We start from the raw sequence: 24875 nt of genomic DNA, 5'->3' as shown, positions 1-24875 counted from the left end.
ATAAACAAATAGAAATATTTACTCTTTAAGGTAAGATTTCTTATAATAGCCCCAAATTCATCCAAATACTTAGGTTTAAAGGATATTTGCATTTTCCCAGTTATTAGCTATCACAAACACAAATGTTAGGAACATTCATTTACAGGTTTTTTGTGTGTGTGTGAAGAGAAGTTCTCACTTCTCCATGGAAAATACCCAGAGATGGAATTACTGAATTGTATAGTAAATGTTTGTTAAGAAACTTTCAAACCAAACCACTCTCCTCAATGACCACTATTTGCACTCACAAAACATGGGCAGGCTGGATGAGATTGCAAGTTGCTCCATATTCTCTCCAGCACTTGTTATTGCCACTATTTTTCATTATAATAATTTTAATTTTTGTAGTGATGTCATTGTTGCATTTACCCTATTACTAATGATTTTGACCACTTAATTTTTTTTGGGCTTCTAATATCACTGCTGGTTAAGCCTCTGTTTAAGTCACTTTTAAATGATTTGGCTGCTTGCTTATTGTTAATCTCTTACTTTTAACAGTTTCTCTATAATAATCATTTTCAACAATTCATTTATGATGTTCCCTGATATTTTTATTTTGTTTTCTGCTTGTGATTGGTTGAATTTCACAGATCTTAGGATTTATGGTTTTCAAAATATTTGGCTATTATTTCTTTGCTCTCTTATCTACACACACACGCACACAGTATAAAGCATAAATATATCTCTATGAATGTATGTATGTATGTATGTATGTGTGTGTGTATCTATCTATCTATCATCTATCTAGTACTGACCCTTGTTTTCTTGGATTACAAGCCATTCTATTTAGAGTGTTTGACTTATCTAACAAGTTCTTGTGGTCCTGCTGTGTTTATTTATTATTTTTTAGTCTACTTCAATTTGGAAAAATTCTCTTATCCATCTTAAAGTCATTATCATTTTCTTAATCATTAAATATGCTGTTCAACCTATCAAATGAATTTTCATGTCAGATTTCTATTTGTTTCTATTCATCACTTTCCAAGGTTCCATTTCTTTTTTTATACTGTCTACTTCATATTTTCCTTTAAATATTGAAACATCTTTCTAACAGCTGACTTCCTTGTCTTCTAAACCTCTCATCCCTGTAACTTCTGCAAAAGTTTTATCAAGTGATTTTCCTTTGAGTTATGAGCTAAATTTTACTGCTATGTTATGTCTAATAGTTTTGTTTGGATGATAAGCATTATGAATACTGCATTAGTAAATGCTTGCATTTTGCTTCTTTCCTTAAAATATGATAGTCTCTGCTCTCACAATTAAGTTATAGATGAAACAATTTCACACTTCTGAGGTCTATTTTGAAGTTTTTTTTTTGGTCTTTGTTTTTCTCTTTAGGATCTAGACTGAGAAAGGACCTAGAGTACCCAGTAGAAGTAATGTAACCCTACTACTAAGGTGTCATTCTGGGCTTGCTACGTATTGTCCCAGATAATCAATAAAAACTGTGCCCTCTGGCTAGGCAGAGCTAGAACATCACATTTCCCTCTGTGAGTTCCAGAAGGTGTTCACGTAAGGCACCTAATTATGTATCGCATATTTTTGTGGAGGTTGACCCTAAATGTGCAGCCTCAAAGATTCAAGTTTCAAAGGGTCATATGTAGATTTCTAGAGCTATTTTGTTGTGTAGTTCCTTCCCTCTACAAAATTTGTTCTACTTTCCTGCATTCTATTTAGTCTTCTCAAGTCAGCAAGACTACTATGATTTTTGATTCCCTTTTTTTTTTTAACACAAGGTAAATAAGACTTTAGAAAATTGTCAGAAAAAAAACATAGAGCCCAACTCAATTATTTTGATTTCCTCAGGGTTCACAGTTATCTCAGACCAATTGTTGTTAATTCATGTATATTGTCCGGTTTTCTAGGAGGTACAACTGAATATAAATCCATTTCCTGTTATCCCATCATGAGGAAAAAAAGGATATCACAGTAATTAAGTCTTTTAGAATTTTCCTTAAGGACTGGGGAGATAGCTCAGTTGGTAGAGTGCTTGCCTCACAAGCACAAGGCCCTGGGTTCAATCCCCAGCACCATAATAAAAAAAAAAAAAAAAAAAAAAAAAAAAAAAAAACATTATGTCAGTGCCTATTTTTCCCTATTCCTGTCAATATCTTACACAGGACATTATATGTACCCTAGACTATAAAACAAGCTTTACACTTGACTACAGACTCTTTTATTTTATGGGCTTTAGTTTGATCTCCCCATCTTTTTCTTTTCTCCCTTTTCCCACATTATTATTGGTACATTATAATTATACATAATGGAGGGATTTGTTGTTACATTTTTGTACATGCACATGAAGAAACAATTTAGGCCACATCATTCCCCAATAAGGTCTCCCCATCTTTGAAAGCATTGAGAAGACAGCACAGGATCTTATATAGTTACAGTAAAATTCTTAAAGCTATATAACAGTTATGCAAAAACTATTCAAACATTCTGATATTCGCATTTGATTATAATGTTTGTATAAGGGCATTCTAACTTTCATTGGTTAAAACACTGTCAGTGTCGAGTCAGCTGGTACAGCTAATCACTCAGGAGTCTTTTTCAGCCTGTTGATTCTTCTTATCTTCTTTAAGTCCTGAAGCATCATTGCTTTGGTTAAAATTATGTTACCCTATGAAATCTTGATATTTTGACAACCCAAAACTCAGGTACCTATTTAGTAGCTATTTGTAAATTACAATGAGACATATTGATAAAATGTCATTTAACTTATTTGTAATACTTTAAACAATGATCTGTTAAGACATCAACAGGCATTCTGCAAAGAATAGAAAGATAAAACTTTTTAATTACACATAAACAGTTTATTTATTGGGGTAAAAATAGTCAATTTTAAATGGCTATTTTTCCATGAGATTTAGCTAAATATATAAAGTGTTTTTCTGCTATTATGAGAATTTTTGGTGTGTTTTACAAAACATCAATGTGTATGTTTGTGAAATTTTCATAAAATGGTAGTGACCATCTTCTTAAAATAACAAATAACTCTAGGAATTATAGGCGTATACTCTTGTTTCTGCAGAAAATACCCAAAGAATGGAAACCGGTTCCTTTCTGTTGCTTAACAAAATTTATCAAAAGAGGTAGTTAAAAATAGAAAGAAAAATGCTTTCTGTAATCCATGCCCCATTGACGTAAGCAACACAGAATTTAATTTTAGATGACTGGGAAATTATAATAGTTAAGTTTGATCGTCAAATGAAATTCATCTTTCTAAACAGTTTCAAGGAGAACAGGCATTCAGGATACCATGTAATAAATAAAACAAGAGGAGTAACTGACAGCCGTGTAGTAAGGAAAGCATTTTGAGTGCTTATTATGGAAAGGAACTACTAATACCATATTAAATTTTCTGGTGTATCCATTATACAACATAATACCAATGAGCAATTAAACAAAACAAAAGAACAATACTATCAACAGTATTTAAGTCTTTTTTTTTGATGATGATATTATCATTTACTCTCACCTGGGATTAGCAAACTGTGGCTGATGGGCTAAATCCATCTTGCAGTTTGTTTTTCCATGATCACTAAATTAAAAATAGCTTTTACATTTCTGAAGGGTTGTACAATATAAAGCAACATAAACAAACAAAAAGAGTATATTGCAAAGACTGTCTGTAGACTACAATCTTTAAAGAAAATATTACCCAACCCTTTAGATTATTTCTAGATTCACGAAAAACAAGGCAAACAAAGACAAATTCTAAATTCAGCAGAATGAAACTAAGCATTGCATACAAAGTTCATTATAAATAAAATGCTAAATATGAAAATCTTCTGTAAAATTTGATCATAATTCCATATTTTCAGATATGGAAATCATGATTACATGATTGTCTAACTTACTTTGTGTAGTCATTAACTGATATTAGAATGTGAATAAATTATTCATTCCTGTAAAAAACACTGGAGGAGTTTTCTTTTACATGACAGACTTCATTCAGCTTTTTGGTGGGGGCGACTAGAGATTGAATCCAGGGGTACTTAACCACTGAGCTCCATCTCACTAAGTTGTGGAGGGAATCACTAAATTGTGATGGTAGCCTGTGACTTGCCATCCTCTTGACTCAGTCTCCCATATCACTGAGATTACAGGTGCACAACACTGCACCTGGCTTCAATTTGTTTTTATTAATAAGATCAGTACATTATTTGTCTTTACACAGTGTAAAATATTCCACTAGGATATATGAAGTTGAAGTTCTAATTCTTTAAAAAAGTAGGATAAAACTTGCCTTATTCTTAACCGTGATTTTCAAATATGGTTTATTCCTTATGTATGAAGTATTTTCTCACTAGCTTATTTGTCTATATGCAGGTTAGAACCTAGTAAAGTTTCCTTCCCCTTTTCTTCAGATCACACAATCATGTTGTACATTATAAAATCAGTCAAGTTTGAGTAAAAATTGAAACGATAACCACACAAATTATTTTTTTTGGTACCAGGGACGGAACTCAGGGTTACTCAACCACTGAGCCACATCCCCAGTCCTATTTTGTATTTTATGTAGAGACAGGGTCTCACTGAGATGCTTAGGAGACCTCACTTTTACTGAGGCTGGCTTTGAACTTGAGATCCTCCTGCCTCAGCCTCTCAAGTCATGGGATTACAGATGTGTGCCATCGTGCCCAGTACAAATTATTTTTTAACTATCAAATAATTAATAACCATAACTATAACATTCACTTCCATTATTACTCCTAAGTAAAATAAATTTCAACAGAATGTTTGATAAAAGTTGACTATTTTACCTTGCTATCTCCCAGAAGTGGTATATAAATTGATCATGTATAAATTACTTTCAATACATTTCAAAATGCTGTCAGGGTTAGCAAGACTAAAACAGAACATTCAGGACAGTTAGTAAGACAAAACAATTTTTTCCATTAATAGTACTTAATGAAAATGTGACTAATAAGAAATACTAAGTGTTCAAACAGTAGTTTTTGCCACTAGAATTCTCTCCATTTTTTTCCAACCAATCATGGTTCTCTTTAATATGCTACCTGATTCTTTTTCCTTATACTCTATTTATTAAGTGATAACACAACTAAATTCAATATGGTGAAAATGAAAATGGTGTTACACAACAGTTCATAGTTAAGACAATATAGACAGCATTTAGGAGGACAAAATACATACTGTTTTAGATTTTGGTAAAAGTAGTCTATACCTTTTATTACAGAGAGCTAAACAAAAACAAGATGAAGAATATTTATTATATGATAATTTAACAACATATTATAACTCTTAAAACCACATTTGCTCTTTTTTTGCTTTTAAGTTCATGTATAACAGGTAACAATTCAGTAATAGGAAATAATCTTACAGTATAATTCCTATTAAACTGCTACTTATATAATACCCTATGGAGGAAAAATTTCAAACTAATTTTTTATTTCCAAAAATTAAATATTTTAATATAATTAACAATAAAAACCAGAATATTCAAGGCATCCAGTTCATATATTCATTGTTAATGATTAGAAATTTTTAATGTAACAGTGGAATAGCACAATCTTTAAAAAGAATGAGATATATCTGCCATGTCAATTTTAAATATTTTTAAACTTTAGTATCAGAACTTGAACTCAAAGAAGTATTAAAAATTATGAGCAAAAAGGACAATATGAAAACAAGTAAAATGCTACTTTTTCTCTTGAAAAAATAATTTCAGGAAAACTAAACAAATGATATATATTAAAACTATACCATACTAATACTGTTAAAACTACAAGCATCATGTATAAATACTATACCATTAATTATCCAATATTAGGTTTAATATACACTTAGATTGTTCTCAACTTGTCCTTAGAAAATCATTATTGTTATAAGCATTTTATGTCTTATTGGTTTGTGCACACATTCAAAGATTACTCTATGGTATATTCCTAAGAATGAAATTGTTGAGTACCTTAACAAATACAATTTTATAAGATACTATAGTTATTCCTCAAAGTGGTTATACCAATTTATACTCCCAGAAGATTCCACACCCTTATTAATTGACGGATTTTAAATAAAATTTTGTACTAAATGGATGACAGTGAAAATTATTTTCTTTTGATGTTAATTCCCTTACATCTGATTGCAAAAGAATGAACTTTTTTTTTTTTTACATGTTTACGAAACACCTGTATTTTCCTTATCTGTAAGTTAACAGTTTTGTTTTTGCCTATTCTTTTTCTATGAAATACTGTTTACTTATTAACTGGTAGGAGTTCTTATGTGATTTAAACATCAACATTTTTTTACCAGTGTTAGAAACATACCCTCCTGGTCTATGAGTGAATTTCTCACTTTAATTAAAATTATGAAAGTAACTATAACAAAAAACACAATCTTAACCATTTTAAGTATAGGGTTTAGTTGTAAGTATATTTACATTATTCTGCAATTTCCAAAAAAATTTCATCTGGCAAAACTGAAACTCTATGCCCATGAAACCACTGCCTATTTCCAATCCCCCCAGTCACTGCCAACTATCATTCTGTTTTTTGTTTCTAGGAATTTGACTAGTTAGACACTTTAGCTAAGGTGAATCATTTAATGTCCATTTGTGACTTGCTTATTTCACTTAAAATAATGTCTTCAGGGGTACATTAACGTTGCATCACACATTAGAATTACCTTCCTTAATAATATATTGTATGTAAGACCTACATTTTGCTTATCCATTCCTTAGACCATGGATACTCAGGATGTTTTCACTTCTTGGCTATTTTGAATAATGCTGCCATTAATATGAGTTATGATATATTTTTGAGACCTTGTTTTAAACTGTTTTGGATATATACTCAAAAGTGTAATTATTGGATCAAATAATACTTCATTTTTTTGACACACTGTAATATATTTTAAATACTTTCTACACCATTTTTCATTATCACCAACAATGCACAAGGTTTCCAATTTCTTCATTTTTTTGTCAAATATTTGTTATTTTTTATCAAAAGTAGCATTCTGTCCTAATTGATGTATGGTGGTATCTTTTGTTTTTAATTGTCTGATTTAAAAATTGAGTTACCTGCGATTTTTCTTGTTGAGCTGTAAGAGTTCTTTATATTTGCTGAATACTCACTTTTTAACATGTATATGGTTTATAAATATTTTCTCTTTTCCACAGTTTTCCCTTTCACTCTGTTGATTTCCTTTGAAACACAGAAATTAAAATTTTTGGTGTAGTTCAATTTATTTGTTTGTATTAGTTGCCTGTGCTTTTGGTACGATTTCTAAGAAATTAATGCCAAATTTAATGTCATGAAGCTTTCTCCTTACATTTTCTACTAAGAGTCATATACTTTCAGGTATCTCATTTAGGCTTTTAATAAATATTGTATTGATTTTTGTATGTGGTATATGGTAAGGGCCTAACTTCATTCTTTCACATTTAGATATAAAATTTTCTTATGCTTCCCAGACTATCAAGATCATGGAGTGGTCTTGGCATCAATGCTGGATATTATCTAACTACATGCAAAGGTTTATCTTTTGATTAGAGAGTTTATTCATTTATTCTATATGTCTATGTATGTTTTTATGAGAGTATCATACAGTTTTGATTACTATAACTCTGTTGTAAGTTTTCAAATCAGGAAGTGTAAGTCCCCTAAATTTTTAATTCTTTTACAAGATTATTCTGAATACTCTGGCTCCCTTGAGGTTTCATATGAATTTTCTATTTCTGCACAAAATGATACTGGGATTTTAACAGGGATTACCATGAATATGCAGACCACCTTGAATAGTAACAACATCTTAACAATATTAAGTCTATCGATCCATGAATATGTGAAATCATTTCAATTACTGGTGTCTTATTTAATTTCTGTCAGTAATTGTAGTTTTGTAGCTTTCAGTGTACAAGTCATTTACTGCCTTGATTAGCTTAGTTTTAATGCTACTGTAAATAGAACTGTTTTTCGTTTCCTTTTCAGTCAGTTCAGTTTTATTATATATAAATACAAGTGATTTTGGAGTATTAATTTTGTATCTTTCAACTCTGCTGAACTAATTTATTACTTCTAACTCATATCTTAGGGAAATGGTTAGTGTTTTCTACATACAAGATGTTGTCATATAATACAATTTTACTTGTTCCTGTCCAATTTATATGCCTTTTCATCTTGCCAAATAACTCTGATTATGACTTTCTGTACCATTTTGAATAGAATTCATGAGGGAAAGCACACTTTATTTCTACCAGAATTTTAAGGTAAACTTCACCATCTCATCTCCCCCATCCTACTGTTATCTAAACTAGCTTTGGCTTTTTATTCATGGCCTTTACCGGTTTTGGTACTTTCCTTATATTCCTAACTTTCTGGGTATTTTTCTGTTGAATCTTGTCAAGTAACTTTTCTGCATGTGGGATTTTTCGCTGCTTCTGTTAATATAGTATGCTGTACTGATGGATTTTTGTATGCTGAAACATCTTTGCATTCCACAAATAAATCTCAGTTGGCCATGGTGTCTAATCTTTTTGATATGCTGAGTTCAGTTTACTAGTATTTTGTAGTGAAATTTACATAAGCACTCATAAGAGGTAGCAGTTTCATAGTTTTCTTTAAGTGACCTTGTGTGTTTTCGGTATTAGAATAATGCTGGCCTCATATAACGAGTTTGAAAATATTCTCTTCTTTTTCAATTTCTTGGATGAGATTGATGAGGACTGGTGCTAATTATTCCTAAATATTTGGAAGAATTCATCTGTGAAGTCATCTGGAGGTCTTTTCTTTATTGGGAAATTTCTGTTTACTGATTGAATTTCCTTGCTTGTTGTAAGTATGCTCAGATTCTATGTTTCTTCATGATTCTGTGTGGGTAAGTTGTATGTTTCCAGGTATTTATTGACTTCTAGGTATACAATATGATGGCAGGAATGCTAATAATATTCTCTTATAATCCTTTTTCCCCCATGGCCTTGGTGGTAATAAATGTCCCTTTTTCATTTTTTACTTATTTGAATCTTTTCTATTTTTTAAAAAAAATCTAACTGAAGGTTTGTAATGATCTTTTCATTGAATCAACTTGATTTCATTAATCTCTATAGTTTATTCCCTATTTCGTTTATATCTGTACTAATCTTTAGTGTTTCTTTTCTTCTATTATCTTTGAGTTTCCTTTGTCCTCCTTTCTCAAATTCTTTAAGGTATAAAGGTAGATTGTTGATTTGAGATCTTTTTATTTTAAATACCTTTTAATTTTAAATATAAGCATTTATATGTTAAATTTCTCTCTTCCCATGGCTTTCTCGTGATCCTATAATTTTGGTTAGTTGTCTTTTAGTTTTCTAATTTTCCTTGCAATTTCTTCTTGGACTAATTGGTTAGAGTATGTTGTTTATTTCACAGATATTTTTGGAATTTTAAGTTTTCATTCCACTATTGATTTATACTTACATTCCATTGTGAATAAAGAAAACTTGATAAATGTATTAAAAAATTTTGTGGCTATGTAAACCAAAGAAAAATATGCATTATGTTTTTGTTGTGTGAAGTGCTCTCTGTACATGTGTCAGGTGAAAATGGTCCACAGTGTTCAAGTCATCTATTAACATGTTGATTTTCTGTGTGGTTGTTTGATTCATTATGAAAACCAGAATTATTTATGCCTTCTACTGTTATTGTAGATTGACTTTTGTCTTCCATTGTTTCTTGTATTTATGAACTTTAATAATTGGTGTATATAAATTTACAACTTTAATATCTTCTTGGTGATCTGATATTTTTTTCCTTATATATTGTTCCTATTATCTGAGGCAGTCTTTGATTTAACACCTATTTTGTTTTATATTATTATAATTACTCCTGCTCTATTTTGGTTATTATTTTCATGTAATAGCTTTCTCTACCCATTCATATTTAACCTGTGTATCCTTAAATTGAGTCTCTAGGAATAGACACAGCATAGAGCTGTATTTTTTTTCCTTAAATTCATTCAGCCCATCTATCTTTTGATTGGGATGTTTAGTACATTTATATTTAGAGTGAACTTCCTAATGCCACATTATTGTTCTCTGTTTGCCTTATGGCATTTTTGTCCCTCATTTCTTCCCTTACCTGCTTTCTATATGTTTAGGTGAATTTTGTCGTCAGATGTTTTGAGTCCCTTCTCCTTCCTTTGTACTTATTTCTCAAAGATATTTCCTTTGTACTAATCACTGGGATTATATGTAACATGTTAAAGTTATTACAATCTATTTTAAACTGAGCAACTTTGATTCCATAGAAAAATTCTATTACTTTGAAGCTTTGTAACACCCACACTTAATATAACTGATGTCATGAGTTAGTTACCTTTATTATATAGTGTAACCATTAACATAGTTATACAAATATTATTTTTTTCTTTTAAATTCTATAAATTAAATAATTGGGTTAACGTCATAACATATAGGCTTTCATATCTACATAAATATTTATTTCAGAACTTTATATTTTCATAAGGATTTAAATTACTGTCTAAATCCTTTCTTTTCAAGTTGAAAGGACGTCTAATAGCATATCTTGTATGTTAGGTTACTTAGATCTTGTTTAACTGAGAAACTCTTCTCCATTTTTAAAGAAACTTTAACTGAAAATATTTTTAAGAGGTTTCATTTTTTACTTTGAACACTTTGAATATATCATCTCACTGCCTTCTAGAATGTTTTAAGATTTCTAAGAAATTGGCTCATAATCTTATTATAAGTACCTCTTCTGTTTCTTTCAAAATTTTGTCTCTGATTTACAACAGTTGGATTATAATGTGTATAAGTCTGTGTCTTACTGATTTATTCTAGTTGGAGTAGCTTGAGTTTGAATTCATATATCTCTTTCCTAACGCTGGGGAAAGATTTTTTTAAATCATAATTTTTTTAAATATATAAACTTCCTCTCCCACCCCTCTATATCTCTCTCATCCTTCTGAGAGAGGCTCCCCAGGCTCTTTTCACCACACTGTTTTTCCTTTAAATTAATAATTTCACATGACCAAGTTTCCTGATTCTTCTTAGATTATGTTGGCTCTTAAATTCACATAATTAAAATTTTTTAGTTGATCTATTTTATTTTTCAGCTTCAGAATTTTTCCTTTTTCAATAATTCTTTTGTTCATAAAATATTTTCCCAATTTTGTTTACTTGTCAGTCCATATTTTCCTTCAGCTCAGTAAGCATATGTACAATAGCTGTTTTAAATTCTCTATACAAGTCTCCCCAGGCCTGAATTTCTTTGTGGTTGGCTTCTGAACTTATTTTGTATCTTTGAATGAGCCATGTTTCCCCCTTTCTTTGTATGCCTTATAATCTTTTGTTGAAATGTGGGCAATTGAAAACACAGCCATCTCTTACAACCTTTACTGACCCCCTTGTACAGAGAAGACCTTTCCTAATCATCTTGGCTTAAAGACTCAGGGTGCTGTCAAATGTTTTCTGGAGATGCACTTTCCCTATGACTGTATGTGTGCTTTTATTATAGTTCTGTTTATGCAGCTACATTTAAATGTTTAAATTCCCCTAAGAATCTCAATTAATTTTCTGAGAAGCATTGGATTCCTATCATATTATTCTGTCCGTAATTTCTTGCCCCAAATATACAGCATTCTGCAAATACCCTGAAATTCTGTTGTGATACAGTGCTCACCTCTCCTTTCAGTAGCCCACAATCTGTTATCAAATTGTGGTTCCATTTTCATCGGTACACTGAGTCAGATAAGACAGAAATCAGGCACTGTGACAGTCACCAGGCAAGTAAAAATGTAAAAGTGAATTTCATTCTTTTCCTGCCATCCCAAAGTAAGAACTAGAAATTGGAGAGTTTTCTACAAACCATGAATGCTGCACTAAACTGGGGAGGATGTGGGTAAAGAGCAAATAAAGTGCCATGGAATGTTCTAATTTTTTGAGTGTTTTTTTTTTTTCACTAGGTGTTTAATTCTTTATTACAGTTTCTTATCTGTTTTTTAGAATGCCATATAATGTTGTTTACTCAGTATTTCTTTGCAGAACAAGGTCTTGATGATTCCTGAGCAACATCTTCCTGATGCTACTTTTGGTTGTTTTTAAATTTTTTTTTATTTTTAAAGACTTCATTTTGATTAGTTGTACACAAATGGGATACATCAGAGAAGAATGGAGGAACTTTATATTACATAGAGGGAAATGAGACAGGGGGATATGAAAAATGGAATGAGACAGACATCATTACCCTATGTACATGTATGATTACACAAATGGTATGAGTCTTGGTTGCTTTTTATATGGTGTTCTTTTACAAAACAAAATAGTTACATATCACATTTATTGAATTCTACATTTTGTGTTTTTGTGTCTAGTTCAAGAAATCTTTCATACTTTTGTTTAGATGCGTTCCTCTATTTTCTTCATCTAAAACATCTGAAGTTTAGCTTTTCAACTATCCTGGTACTGAGTTATGCATATTTAGTGAGGAAAAGTTTTAATTACTTTCTTTTTATGTGTAATTAACAAAAGTGTATTATGTTGATCCAGATGAAGTTATTGCACTATTCATCTCTATCTCATCAATCTGCAATGGTAACTCTGCCACACAATGTTACCATATGTGTGTGTGCAATGTGATTCTGGATATTTATTTGGCATGGTGATATAACTCTGGGTCACTACCATACTGTTTTAATTATAATAACTTGTTCAGCTTCAAAATTATCTTAGTTATTTTTATTTCTTTATTTAACCACATAAGTTTATGAGACACCTGTTAAATTCCATGAAAATAATTTTATATTATTAGACTTAAATTTTATTGAATTTGATGATTTACATGGACTGAAATAGTCTTTATGATGAACCCATGAAGATGAAACATTTCACATTATTTAGGTCGTAAATGTCATTGGAAAACATTTATATCTTTTTCCATAGAGAACATTAAAAATATTTTATTGTAGTTTGGGGTTGTACCTCAGTTGTATAATATACTCAGGATGCACTACAGCCTGGGTTCAATTCCCACCACACACACAAAAAATTGTCATTGTAAAATACAACACAACTCCATGAAAAGTAGATTAATAAATTTTTATGAAACAAGTACTCATAACCATTACACAGCTAAAGAAACAGACTTTTGCCAAGCTTTTGCCAAAGCTCTCCAAGTGTTCTGTTCTAATCAAAACCCTCTCCCTATTTTGTAAGAAACTTTTATCCTGACTTTTATGATAATCACTTTTTTTTCCTTTAAGTTTTATCACCTTAATGATACAGCTGTATTGGTAAACAACTTGGTTGTTTTTTTTTTTTTTTTTTTTTTTTTTTTTGGCGCTGGGGATCCAACCCAGGACCCTGTGCTTATAAGGCAAGCACTTTACCAACTGAGCTATATTCCCAGCCCCAACAACCTGGTTTTATTGATTACTTTTGGAATATCTTTTAAATCACTTTAAGCTACAAGTACCCCTCTACATTGTTATTTTTCACATGTAATTTATTTTGAAGAAACCAAGTCATTTGAACTGCAGAATTTTCACCAGCACACATTTTTATTGAATTCCTGTGGTGTAGTTCAACACTTTTGGTATTTAGGCTTTACTGAATTCAGCTTCATTTTATTCATTCCGTTTTAACTAAGGATGATATTTTCATCATCTGACTAGTTACCATATGATGTTTGTGTGATGCTGGCAATCATAGCTGTTTAGATCTATTAATTCTTTAGAAGATGCTAAATGGTAATCTAATCCCAATATCCCTTCATCATTTATCAGATGATCTATTTTTACTAAGTATAATTTTTTTCCCATTAAAATTTAATAACTCAATGATCAGTTTACAAAGAAAGGACAGAACACTTGACTCTCTTCCTTCATTTATCAGTTTTCAAAATAAGCTGATATTCTATCATCCTTTAAAATTTGCTAAATCATTTTTTAAATTATAATTATGGACTTGTGGACTTAAAACACATGCATGTGTACTAATGTACTACAGTTATTATACTTAATGATACTCAAACTGCCTTATCTTTGGCCAATAGAAATCTCTTCAATTTATCTCCTGAATTCTTTGGACAATTTTTAATATCATCTTTGTTTTTTGGTATCACAAAATGTTGCAGGCAAATCACTAACATTTCCAGAAAGCCTGGAATTCACTTATTTTCCCAAGAAGTCCTCATTACATTCAGTGACTAATGAAAGTTCAAGACTACTGTCTGGACTGTACATGTGCTCAGTGCTGCTGGCATAATCACTGTATCAAGGCTACAAGTGTATACAATATATACCATAGTATAGAATATATATCATAGTATAGAATATATAACATAGCATATATGGGTATGAGTACACCGGTACATAAGTACATATTGATATTGTCCAGTTCAAATTCACAACTTAAGCTTTTACTTAAACTCTTCTATTTTATATCTGGGTCTTCTTTCTAAAATTCAAATCCTTGAAGCATACAGGGTAAAATTATCAGAATATTGATAAATTTACTCTTATTTTACCTAACATTATGCTATAGTTTCATAACTACACCAATAATGCCACTACTGGTAATAATTACTGACTTTTTTTTTTTTTTGGTTATCTACATTTCAGTGTTTGGGCTGAATCTCTCAAATCAGTATGGTGGCCTAATGTTTATTCTACAGTGGGTATTCAGGAGGGAATAGGGAAAATAATAGTCCCTGATTTCTTGCATGTTAACAGTTTGACTCTAGTCCCTATACTTGAAAGTCATTTTTACAGCAATTTTCATTTCTTTTGTATTTTAAATATTCTACTCAATTTTCTTCTGATATATGTGTGTGATGTTGAAAAGTTTTATGGACAATCTAATTCTCTTTCACTTATGAATTAATCTGTATTTTCATCTAAATATCTCAAATATTTTTTTTCTTTAAAGCCCATTAATTTTACTAGATTATATCTCAACATTGGTCATTTGGGTTAATTTTTTCAGGTATTCAGTGTGCCCTTTCAATATATATTTTCAAATATCTTATTTTAAAAATTCAAGGAAAGTTTCCATGCGTTATCGTCCATATTATTATCATTTTCCTTTTACTTTGTTGGAAATTTCTTACTTTTTGTATGTTACATATTCTAAATTTGTCCTTTTCACTTTCATCTTGTCTCTAGTCATTTTTTCTATATATCTATAGTTTTCCCTTTTTAACCTTACATTTCTCTTATGACCTTATCTGTTGAGTTTATTTTTCTAACTTCACCTTAATTTCTAAAATTGTTTTCTCCTTTATCTCTAATTTTTTCCTAATTTCTATCACTACCTTTGGGAGATTCTCTAAATTCTTATTTAAATTATTCTTTCACATCCTGTAACATTCCTAACTTCTTTTAGTCCACTTAAAGATTTCAACTTTTTTTCTGGTGTGCTTTCATTATCAAAAGGGGGTATTTTTCTACTCATTCTCATCTTTCTTACTGTAATATATAGAATTATAATCCCTTTTACTGCTTCGTCTTTATGTGCTATTAGTTTTCCCTCAGTTTTAGGTAATTAGGAGATAGCTTGCCCCCATCCCTTCAGGTTTTAGAGACCACTCCCATTATGTTGTCATGTTGCTATAATTTAGATCTTGAGTGTCTCCCAAAGGCCCATACGTTACCATATGTTAAAGGTGTTGTCATCAGCCTTTGGGCACTTCTGGGATGCAGTGGAACTTTTAGGACATGGGTCCTAGCAAGAGGAAGTGAGGGCATTGGGGGTGTGCCTTTGGGGGGAACATTGGGACCCTGGCCCCTTCCTTTTCCTCTGTTTCCAAGCTACCACGGGGTATGCATCATGCCTACCAAGTGCTCCCTGTGACAATATGTTCTCTCACCACAGGACTAAAGCCAATAAGGCCCAGTGACCATGAACTGAAACCTCTGAAGTTACGAGCCAAAACAACCAACTTGTTGTAAGTTGACTTATCTCCCAAATTTGTTAAAATGACACAAAGATGACTAGCACGCGTGTAGTTTTTAAAAATGTAAAAAAGTACTTTCTGAGATTTACTAACTGTTTGTCTTTCCTGGTTTTAATTTGAACTTTCTATTTGTCTCTTTGGCCATTTTGCTGATCAGTTTGGATTCTATTCATACAAGTTTCATCTCAATGTCTGTCCTGTAAGAGAACTCTGGTTTATTAATTTCTCATGGGGCATAGAGAGCTCTAGCTTCCTTTGTCATCTCTTATAGTTTGTGAAAGCTCTTCAACTTTGAGCTGCTCTTCTGCCATTGGTCTTCTGGATTTCCTAAGGAGTATTTGGAGACCAGAGTCCTCAAATGCTCAGCTTCCCACAACTTCTCCCATGGACCTGCTTATAGAATGTGTGTCATATAGTTCTACCTGGAATGTTCATAATCAGGCATATTGTAGGGTTCAGTGAGATCCTTTGTCACCTAGTTTTATTGAACATGTTCATTTGTTGTTCTTATTGTTTCACCTTCTATTTTGTTTTTAATGGTTTCAACTTCTATTGTTCTGTTTGTTTTTAATGGAAGAAGTCAGGATATCTAAAACTTATGTGTACATCACTACTCTGAATCCATGTGTCAATTATTATAACTTTAAAATATTAATTCTGAAATATATTTCAATACATTTTTTTTCTATAGAATAACATATAAATACAAGTTGTTCTCAATATGTGGTCAGACTGCTATGGGTTTCTTAACTAGGTTCATTCCTTTTACAATAACATTTAAGTGATGCCCTTTTTTGCTGGAGGTGGAAGTTTCATGTTAGAGTTATATTTTTAAAATATGCCAGTTCTGAAAATTATACTGTCTTAAGTATTGCATAATTTTAATAAAATATTGATTAATGCCACTAAAAGTATATCAGACATTTTAATAAAACTTCCTGTTTTGCTACCTCTCTTTCTAAAATGTTTCATTTATATATCACTCCTATAAGGGGCAGCCTCCTGTATCATATTTAACCTCACCACTCCACTCCACCACAGCGTTGAGCTAATTTTAACAGGAACAGATACATAATCTAGCAGGAAGAAAATCCTGTAGGTGGTAACTACAGTTAGATGATGCAAGATGTTTACCTTAAGAGACCATTCAGATTTAGGGCTGGGGTGCTAAGGTGGGTCACATTCTGGTGACTAAGCAAAGAAAACTAGTTTGAGAGAATAGTGAAAAGACAAAAAGAAGCAAAAACTGGAGACCATGAAGTTGAGTCAAAAGAAGCAACCTTGGTTATCTACTCTACTTTCTCATTTCCAGATTGTCTGAAGTCTCTATTTTTCATCCTGTCCTTGGACTCAGTTGACTTTTTTTTGTATCTTCCTGATAATTAGGTGCCCTTGAATATTTTTGTGAGTTCCCAACCAAACTTAAATAATGCTTACAATGGTTTTTCAGGAATACTCTGCCATGGTAGAACAACACACTGAAAGGAACACTCTGTAAACAAGGAAAAACACACAATCCCCCCGCCACCCCAATATTGACACTTGGCACCCAAAACACACATAAACCTACTTTATATCCAAATTCCAAGAAAATCCCTTCTGAACTCTCATTTTAGAAGAGCACTGGCTCTGGAGTGCACACACTCTCCACTGCTGCAGCAAGCCACATCAAACTAATACTTCTGAACCACAGGCTGTTTTGTCATCTCTGGCTGTAGGTTTTGATACTTGTTTACATGCCAACTCAGAGTAATTTTTTACATTAATCTGTAAATTAAAGAACTTGAATTTTCTAGTAAGTTAAGTCCACATAACTACTGTCTTCAGAAATTCTTAATTATACCTAAGAGAAATATACACCAAAAACTACATAAAAACACCTAATGAATATTAACTATATCAGTAACATGGATTAAAATTTCAAAGACTACACCATGAAATAATGTTGGTAGAAATCATTGTTTAAAAAAAAAAAACGTAATGAGTATCTTAAAAGATGTGAACTACATTGCTCTAGAATGATATAAAAAATTTAACATAAGTTGATTAATAAAAGTGATAAATTAAGGAAATAAAAGGGTATTATTTTAGCTTCAAAGGTCATAGAAAATAAAAGCTAGCAATGATTAATACTACACTATAAATCTTAAGCATTTACAAGTATACGTTAAGAAAAACTGAATATAAAACATCAAATAAAGATGCAATTCAAATATGCTTTATGGTTACCTGAAATTAAGAGTTTTTAATTTCTTCTAAGACATTAAAAAAAAGTTACCTAAATTTCATTTTGTTCCTGCTGTTGTACCCATATGTAAAATGAAGTCAAAGGCCATGAGATTTATTCATCATAACTATTTCTTGAAAAAAAATCCTCAATAACTAGGGGTATGTTTATCATATAAATGTCCCATGTTTTTCACAAGGGTCTGAAAATTTTTTTTCTTAAAAGACAGAGTAATGTATCACATTAGAAAAAGTAGACAAATGGAGGGAGAGAGAAAAAAGAATGAAGAGGAGTACATGTTCAAGAATGAGAACTTAAGAGCTGGGGATGTACTTCAGTGTCAAGAGTATTGCCTAGATGCACAAGGTCTTGGGTTCAATCGCCCTCTCCCCAAACACAAATAAAAAGATAAGAATGGGAAAGGACATGCATTTCTACAGTTTAGGGTAGAGAATAATGAAAGTAAACCTTGGCTGAGTATAGTAGCAAATGCATGGATATACATGGCTGATTAATATTGGGAACTGTCATCACAGAATATAAAATTTTACTTATCTCTTCTTATTTTCAAACTTTATGTCTGCCAAAAAATCATCAGTAATAAAAATTAAAATGTTCTATTTAGGTAAAAAGGAAAAATACTGAATATTATGTAACAAAATCTAAGCTAGGCAATAACAATATAAACATTATAGTGCTTCCTATTTACAACTGACAATTTTATTCATAATACGTAAAGTGCCACAGAAGCATAGGAAAAAAAAAAAGCATTAATTTCATTTATAAACCCTGAAATAGCATTCAATGGATGAGTATTACTTTAGGGAGAGGAAAAAAAGAAAAAGAATCTATGCAGATGGAAGAGTTTCACAAAAACAAGAAAATGTGGCAGTGTATAGCTTGTTTACATGGTTAAGGAAGGTCTTCTACAGCACAAGGATGGAGACTCTGAGTCTGGAAAGGCAGGTTATAACCAAGTTCTGACAGATACTGAATCTTATTCTATTAAAACAGCAAAAGTTTCTGGATTTTGACTAGCAAATCTTGAAGGATCATATCTTAAAGTTGTCAACTTTTTATTTAGCCAAGTACTGATACTTTAAAAATAACCTAAAAACCTACCATTTTTTATCATCCTTTAATAAGGAAATGTCACTTTAATATTGTTTAATAATAATATTAAACATTAAATATTAAATATTTTCAGGGAAGGACCTGAAAAATTACATCTACATAGCTTTAAAACTGTACATACTAAACTTCTTTGAGTATTGAGAAGTTATAAAACTGTATTCAGCTAATTCAAAATATACATAAAATATCAAATTCATTCCAATACTTCAGTTCTAGCATAATGCTCCTTTAAAAATTCACATTCATCTTTATAAATTGATTATCATGGAGGTATGTTGTTGTTGCTCTTGCAACTTAATTCAGAATATTTGAGGTATACTTAGAGAAGACCAAGAAAAACTGTTCTAAATTACTCAGTTATTTTTTTTTTTACCTTCTCTCTGTACTGATGAGAAAAAATTAAGAAAAAGTTCAGATGTTCAACCACAGAAAATACTGGCAAGTGGGCAATGCAGGGGATCCTGCCTGCCCAACAAGGAACACTTAATAAGTTATATGAAAGTAAATCCCTAAAAACCTAAAATTGTCACAGTCACTTAATAGTCAGTAATGTTAGCCTTAACTCTTAAACTAGTTCCACCTCTATTTTGGCTACCAGAAAACTTAGTGTAGAATTTGTTAATTTTAGCGAAAGTATAGGACCCATTACTAACATTATTACCTTACTAACTTTATTCCTTGATTCATTTACTTTACCTTTGACCAGTATTTATGACTTTATGCAAATTTTAGGAATAATATCCATAAAAATATAACAAATAAAAGGCTTTTACAGGGAATGAAGAAACATTTCAGATTTTTTAAATAATGTTTATTGATTTTTTTAATTATAAAAGTAACACATTCCACAAAAACATGGAAATATCAGTGACTAGTGTTCCTGCTCCTCAGTAGCATATAACTACAAGAAAATCAAAAGAATTTATAAACAAAAAGAGGCCATCAAAAAGAACCTACCAATAACTTTAATATTCTTTGGAATCCATCTAGGATTCCTCCACTTTTAGCTAGAATGATATTTATGCTATCTTGGAAGGTTTAAAATATAGCAATAATATTTAGAAAATCAGCCTCCAAATTAATATAATTTTCAGAAATTATTAATTCCCACTAAGTAATTATAAATACTGAGGTTGAAGGACAAAGATTTTTTAAATTAGATTTTTCACTCAAACATTTACATTAATAGTGATGTTAATTACAAAATCAGTAAATTTAGGAGAAAAGGCTATTTGAGAGAAACAAATGAGCAAATTTTAGATAAAGTGAGTTGAGGTCTCAATCTGATAGAAATGCCCATGACAGGCAGCTCAAAATCTGTCTAGAATTCAAAAGACAGAGAGTTTGTCATAGGAATTAAGCAGAAACAGGAAACAAATTAACCTTTCAAAAATGTGTAAATATGAGTGAGAAGCATTAGGAGCAGACAGGATTAAGTGTAGGCATATACAACTATTGCTGATGCAGTGAGAAGGATATGTGCTCTCAAAAGTGATTAGCAAGTCATTTAGTCTCACTTCCTACTATACCTTGTATATTCTTTCATTATAACAAGTAACACTGAATTCTAATTACTGGTTTTTATGTTGTTTGTTCATGAGACTATAAGCTCCTTGGAGGTAAATATCATGTCTTTTAAAATTCTAGTATCAAGTATACAAACATTTCTTCTTCTGTTCTGAATGAATAAACAAAAGCACAATTTTGTGTAACCATTCAGACAAATCTAGAGCAAAGGTACTTAAACTACAGGCACAATCTGTGATCAAGGAACAGTTTTTAAGTTTCTCAGAACTTTTAAAATTTGTTTTGGAACATTTTCTATCATACTTTTCAGGTAGAAGTGATGATAATAATTGTGACAGCATCAGTATCCAGTGACATTTCCACTCTTCACAAAACAGCAACAGTCTTCTCATACCATACAAGGTAAAGCTGAAGACCCCTTTATCTCTCCTAGCCTCATATCCAACTATGTTCCTTTTGGTTCACTTTGCTCAAGTCACACAAAACTGTCATTTTTTTTTTCATTTTTCCCATTTTTCAATCCTGCCACTATGTGCCATATGTACTTTATAATTTAATTTTTATAAGAACACTGGAATGCTATCATTAAGTTCATTTCATAGAAAGGAAACTAAGGTTCAGAGTGGTTCAATAATTCACAAAGGCCATAGAGCAAAGTATTGGAATAGGATTCAAACTACTGGGCTTTTAGAAGCTAAGTTACTATTATGGTCTTCCCAAGAATTGGAGAGAACAACAGAACAGGCACAGGAAAACCTTCTTGCTTATAAACAGGAAGTAAAAAGCAAAAACAGTATGCAAGGCTGCTAAATCTATGAACCACCTAAAATGGCAGCTTACACCACTAATCACCCACAGGATCATACTGATTAGTCCTTTCTAAAATTTAGAAATAGTCATAAAACAAAAACTTTCTAAAAGAAATAACATGTCAGTTAAGTATATTTTCAAAGTCACTCTCCTAGTATAGCTATATAAATTGAATCTTCATCGCAGTGAATTTATCTTCTTTGCCTCCTCACTCTACTTAGGCTGCTGTTGGCTAGAAAACTACAGCTTCATCAATTCCCAGTTTGGTATTTCTCCACATTTTTAATGCCTTCTTAGTGAAGGATTCTTACATTACAAAAGCTATATGAATAAGAAATAACACTTAAAGGAGCATTTCTCAGAAGGAAAATTTAGAGATCATTGATTAATAAACATGCTATTGTAATGAGTAAATACAAAGTAGTTCTGATAAGACTGGGACTAGAAGAGCCAGAGCTTCCCATTCAAACATCTTTCAAAGTTTTTCACTTTCAAACTTATGTCATTGGCTTTGTGCAAAATTTCATTTAAAAAAATGAGTAATGAGAAGGCATATATTGAAAATCTTATTAAAATTTGTGAATGTACTGTCTTTACATTCCTTTGGCAATATCTACTCCTCGAGAAGCACAAATTATGCCATGATTAATAGATACATTATAGGAAACTAAAATAATGAGAATAGAGAGAGAAATCATACCTTCTATCAATAGCTCTTGTCCATGACTGCCAAGAAGTGTACGAGATAGGAATGGGGCAAAGTCTACAAAAATTTCACGAAGAAGAGGAGCAACTTTCTCTAAAGCTCTTTCAAGTTTTGCAGTGATGCTGTTGAAATTAAGACATAAAAACTAATAAATATAATTCAATATAAAATGTCAAATAAACTTTACTTCTAAATTAAAATCTTTAAAAACCATAAAAGTCCAATTCTAGCCCAAGGAATAATAACAAGCTTCATGTAGAAGGGACACTACAGTTTCACATACAGTCACAGGCTACTCATAGATTGCAGCTAATGTAGAAAGGAATCAGAGTTCTGCTACGCGCAAGTGCCAAAGACTGCTCCTAGCTCTGAGTATCAGGAAAATGAGTTTTTATATGTCTTCTCTATCTATTCATTGAAGAAAACTGTTCTGAACACCTACTATGTGGTCACTATGCCAGTTAAAAAGAATTTAACTGTTGCTTTCAAGAAGGTATTCCTTGAAAAGCTGGAAAACTAAGAAAGTAACTGGAATTCAGTTGACTTACTTGCCCAAAGTAGGCAATTCTCATTTCAAAAGTCCACTTACTTTTATCAATCCCTGCATTAATATTTATATTGTTGAATACTGAATTTTAAGTTACTGTTCTTACATAAGGAACTCTTTGGAATTCTTAAAACAGTTTGAAGTTATAAGTAAAAGAAAAAATTAGATGAAGAAAATATTCTGCTTAGGCAAGTGAATTTTTTGATAACAGATCTCTCTCTCTCAGAAGTGTGTTCTTTAGAATAAAACTGCATGGAATGGAATCATGGCTCTGCTATATACTAGCTAGGTGACCATGGGAATACCAGACTTTCTATGCCTGCAAAATGAAGATGATCACAGAACCTAAACAGTGGGATTAAATAAGCTAAGGCATGTAAACTGCACTGAAAAGTACCTGGCACAGAGTAAGAGGTCAATACATTAATTTTTGTAACTGATAATCTGAATAAAATATACCCATATTTATTCTAGCAAAATACGACTTTTAAAATAAAATCAATGTAATAATAATAATGTTAAACACAACTACTTCTACAAAGACAAGTATAGTAAAAAAAGTTTCAAAAAAATAAATTTCTGTGATAATGCTAGATAATATTTTTATATCTGTGAGGAAAAGCTTATGAATTAAAAAAGGTAAATAACCATGGAATAATTTGCAATATATGAATAATAATTTAAACTCTGGCATTTCCTTTATGTTTTAAGTTACTACACAGTACTAGGGAATAATCTAGGATGCCTACTTTCCTAATTTGGAAACGGTATGTGTTCAATCTCTGGACACTCAAAGTCTCACCATTAGCACTTCTATTTAACTTTGTTGCCTCTTGCTTGGTCAAGAGCTTTAGAGAAAAGAGAAAGCCTGGAAGAAACTGGAGCTTAATTTCCCACATTCACTTGGAAAGAATATTCTGTAGGGTCAACTTTGGGCAAGAAAGTGACTTGAATGGGATTTGGCAGACTTGATGAAGACATGACTTTTCAATAAAGTAAGCATCTACATTAAGACAGGGGTCCCCATGGGTTGTTGTGAATCAGAATCACCTGGAGGGTTTGTTGAAACAGATCACCAGGCACCAGCCAGATTCTGACTTAGCACATCTGGATGTATCATGAGAAAGTGCACTTCCAACAAATTCTCAGGTGCTAGTGCTGCTGATTCAGTAAACATTTTGAGAATGACTATTCTAACAAAGAGTATTTGCTGTTAGTATTTATTTAAAGGTTACAAAACCAAAACAAAACAAATAAACACACAAAACCAGGCAACACAAAGACACAGAATAATTATTAAATTTTCTCTGACTTTTAGGGCATATCAATGGAGCTTCTGTTTTGGATATATTATTTCATTAATTTCTTCTAATCTCCAGGAATATGACCTAGACTACACAGCTAAACAAATTCCATCTACTAACTAATGGTAAGTAAAAACCATAGAGTATGTGAAAAGCAGGAAAACTATATTAATTATTAATTGTTTCTGAAATTTAACTCTTACTGAAGCATACACACACACACACACAACATATATATATTAAGATCTGTAAGTGGGAGTAAAATTACTTTAGAAAATTACTTTAGAAAAGTTCTGCATTCAAGGAGGTTCACAAAACTATAGCACTGTGTTCAGTGTTCTATCATCTAATTAAAGCCCAGAAATTTTTTCCTAGTTTAAAGCATTTTTTTTTACAGGTTCTGAATGATTTGCAGGCTTCAGAACTGCAAAACTGCTACTCTTAGTGATTAAGTCAGATATCAAATAGACTTCAATTAATCTGAGCAAGTGATCACTTTGTTGTGTGCAAATATGTAAGTATATATTGATTATAAATTACGTTTGACTTCAGGAAATAGATAACACATTTCTTTGTGAGTGATTCCCTACCATAAATTTTTGGTCAATATTTTCTCATACAATTTAACAGAATATTAAATGTTGGTCTTACATACAATTATGAA

General features: G+C 31.4%; 1 protein-coding gene across 7 annotated transcripts in view; it reads right to left on the bottom strand.

Moving 5' to 3' along the window:
- Window positions 1-24875, bottom strand: part of Nbea (neurobeachin) — a 628163-nt gene that overhangs the window by 345614 nt on the left and 257674 nt on the right. For all 7 annotated transcript variants that reach the window (XM_047553976.1, XM_047553978.1, XM_047553977.1 and 4 more), the window contains one exon: window positions 22355-22482. In XM_047553976.1, the coding sequence (XP_047409932.1) occupies window positions 22355-22482 (128 nt within the window). The remainder of the gene's footprint in view (window positions 1-22354; window positions 22483-24875) is intronic.

The sequence above is a fragment of the Sciurus carolinensis genome, chromosome 5 (assembly GCF_902686445.1).
Source record: "Sciurus carolinensis chromosome 5, mSciCar1.2, whole genome shotgun sequence".
NCBI classification, from domain to species: Eukaryota; Metazoa; Chordata; class Mammalia; order Rodentia; family Sciuridae; genus Sciurus; species Sciurus carolinensis.
This window is presented reverse-complemented; position numbering and strand designations above follow the sequence as displayed.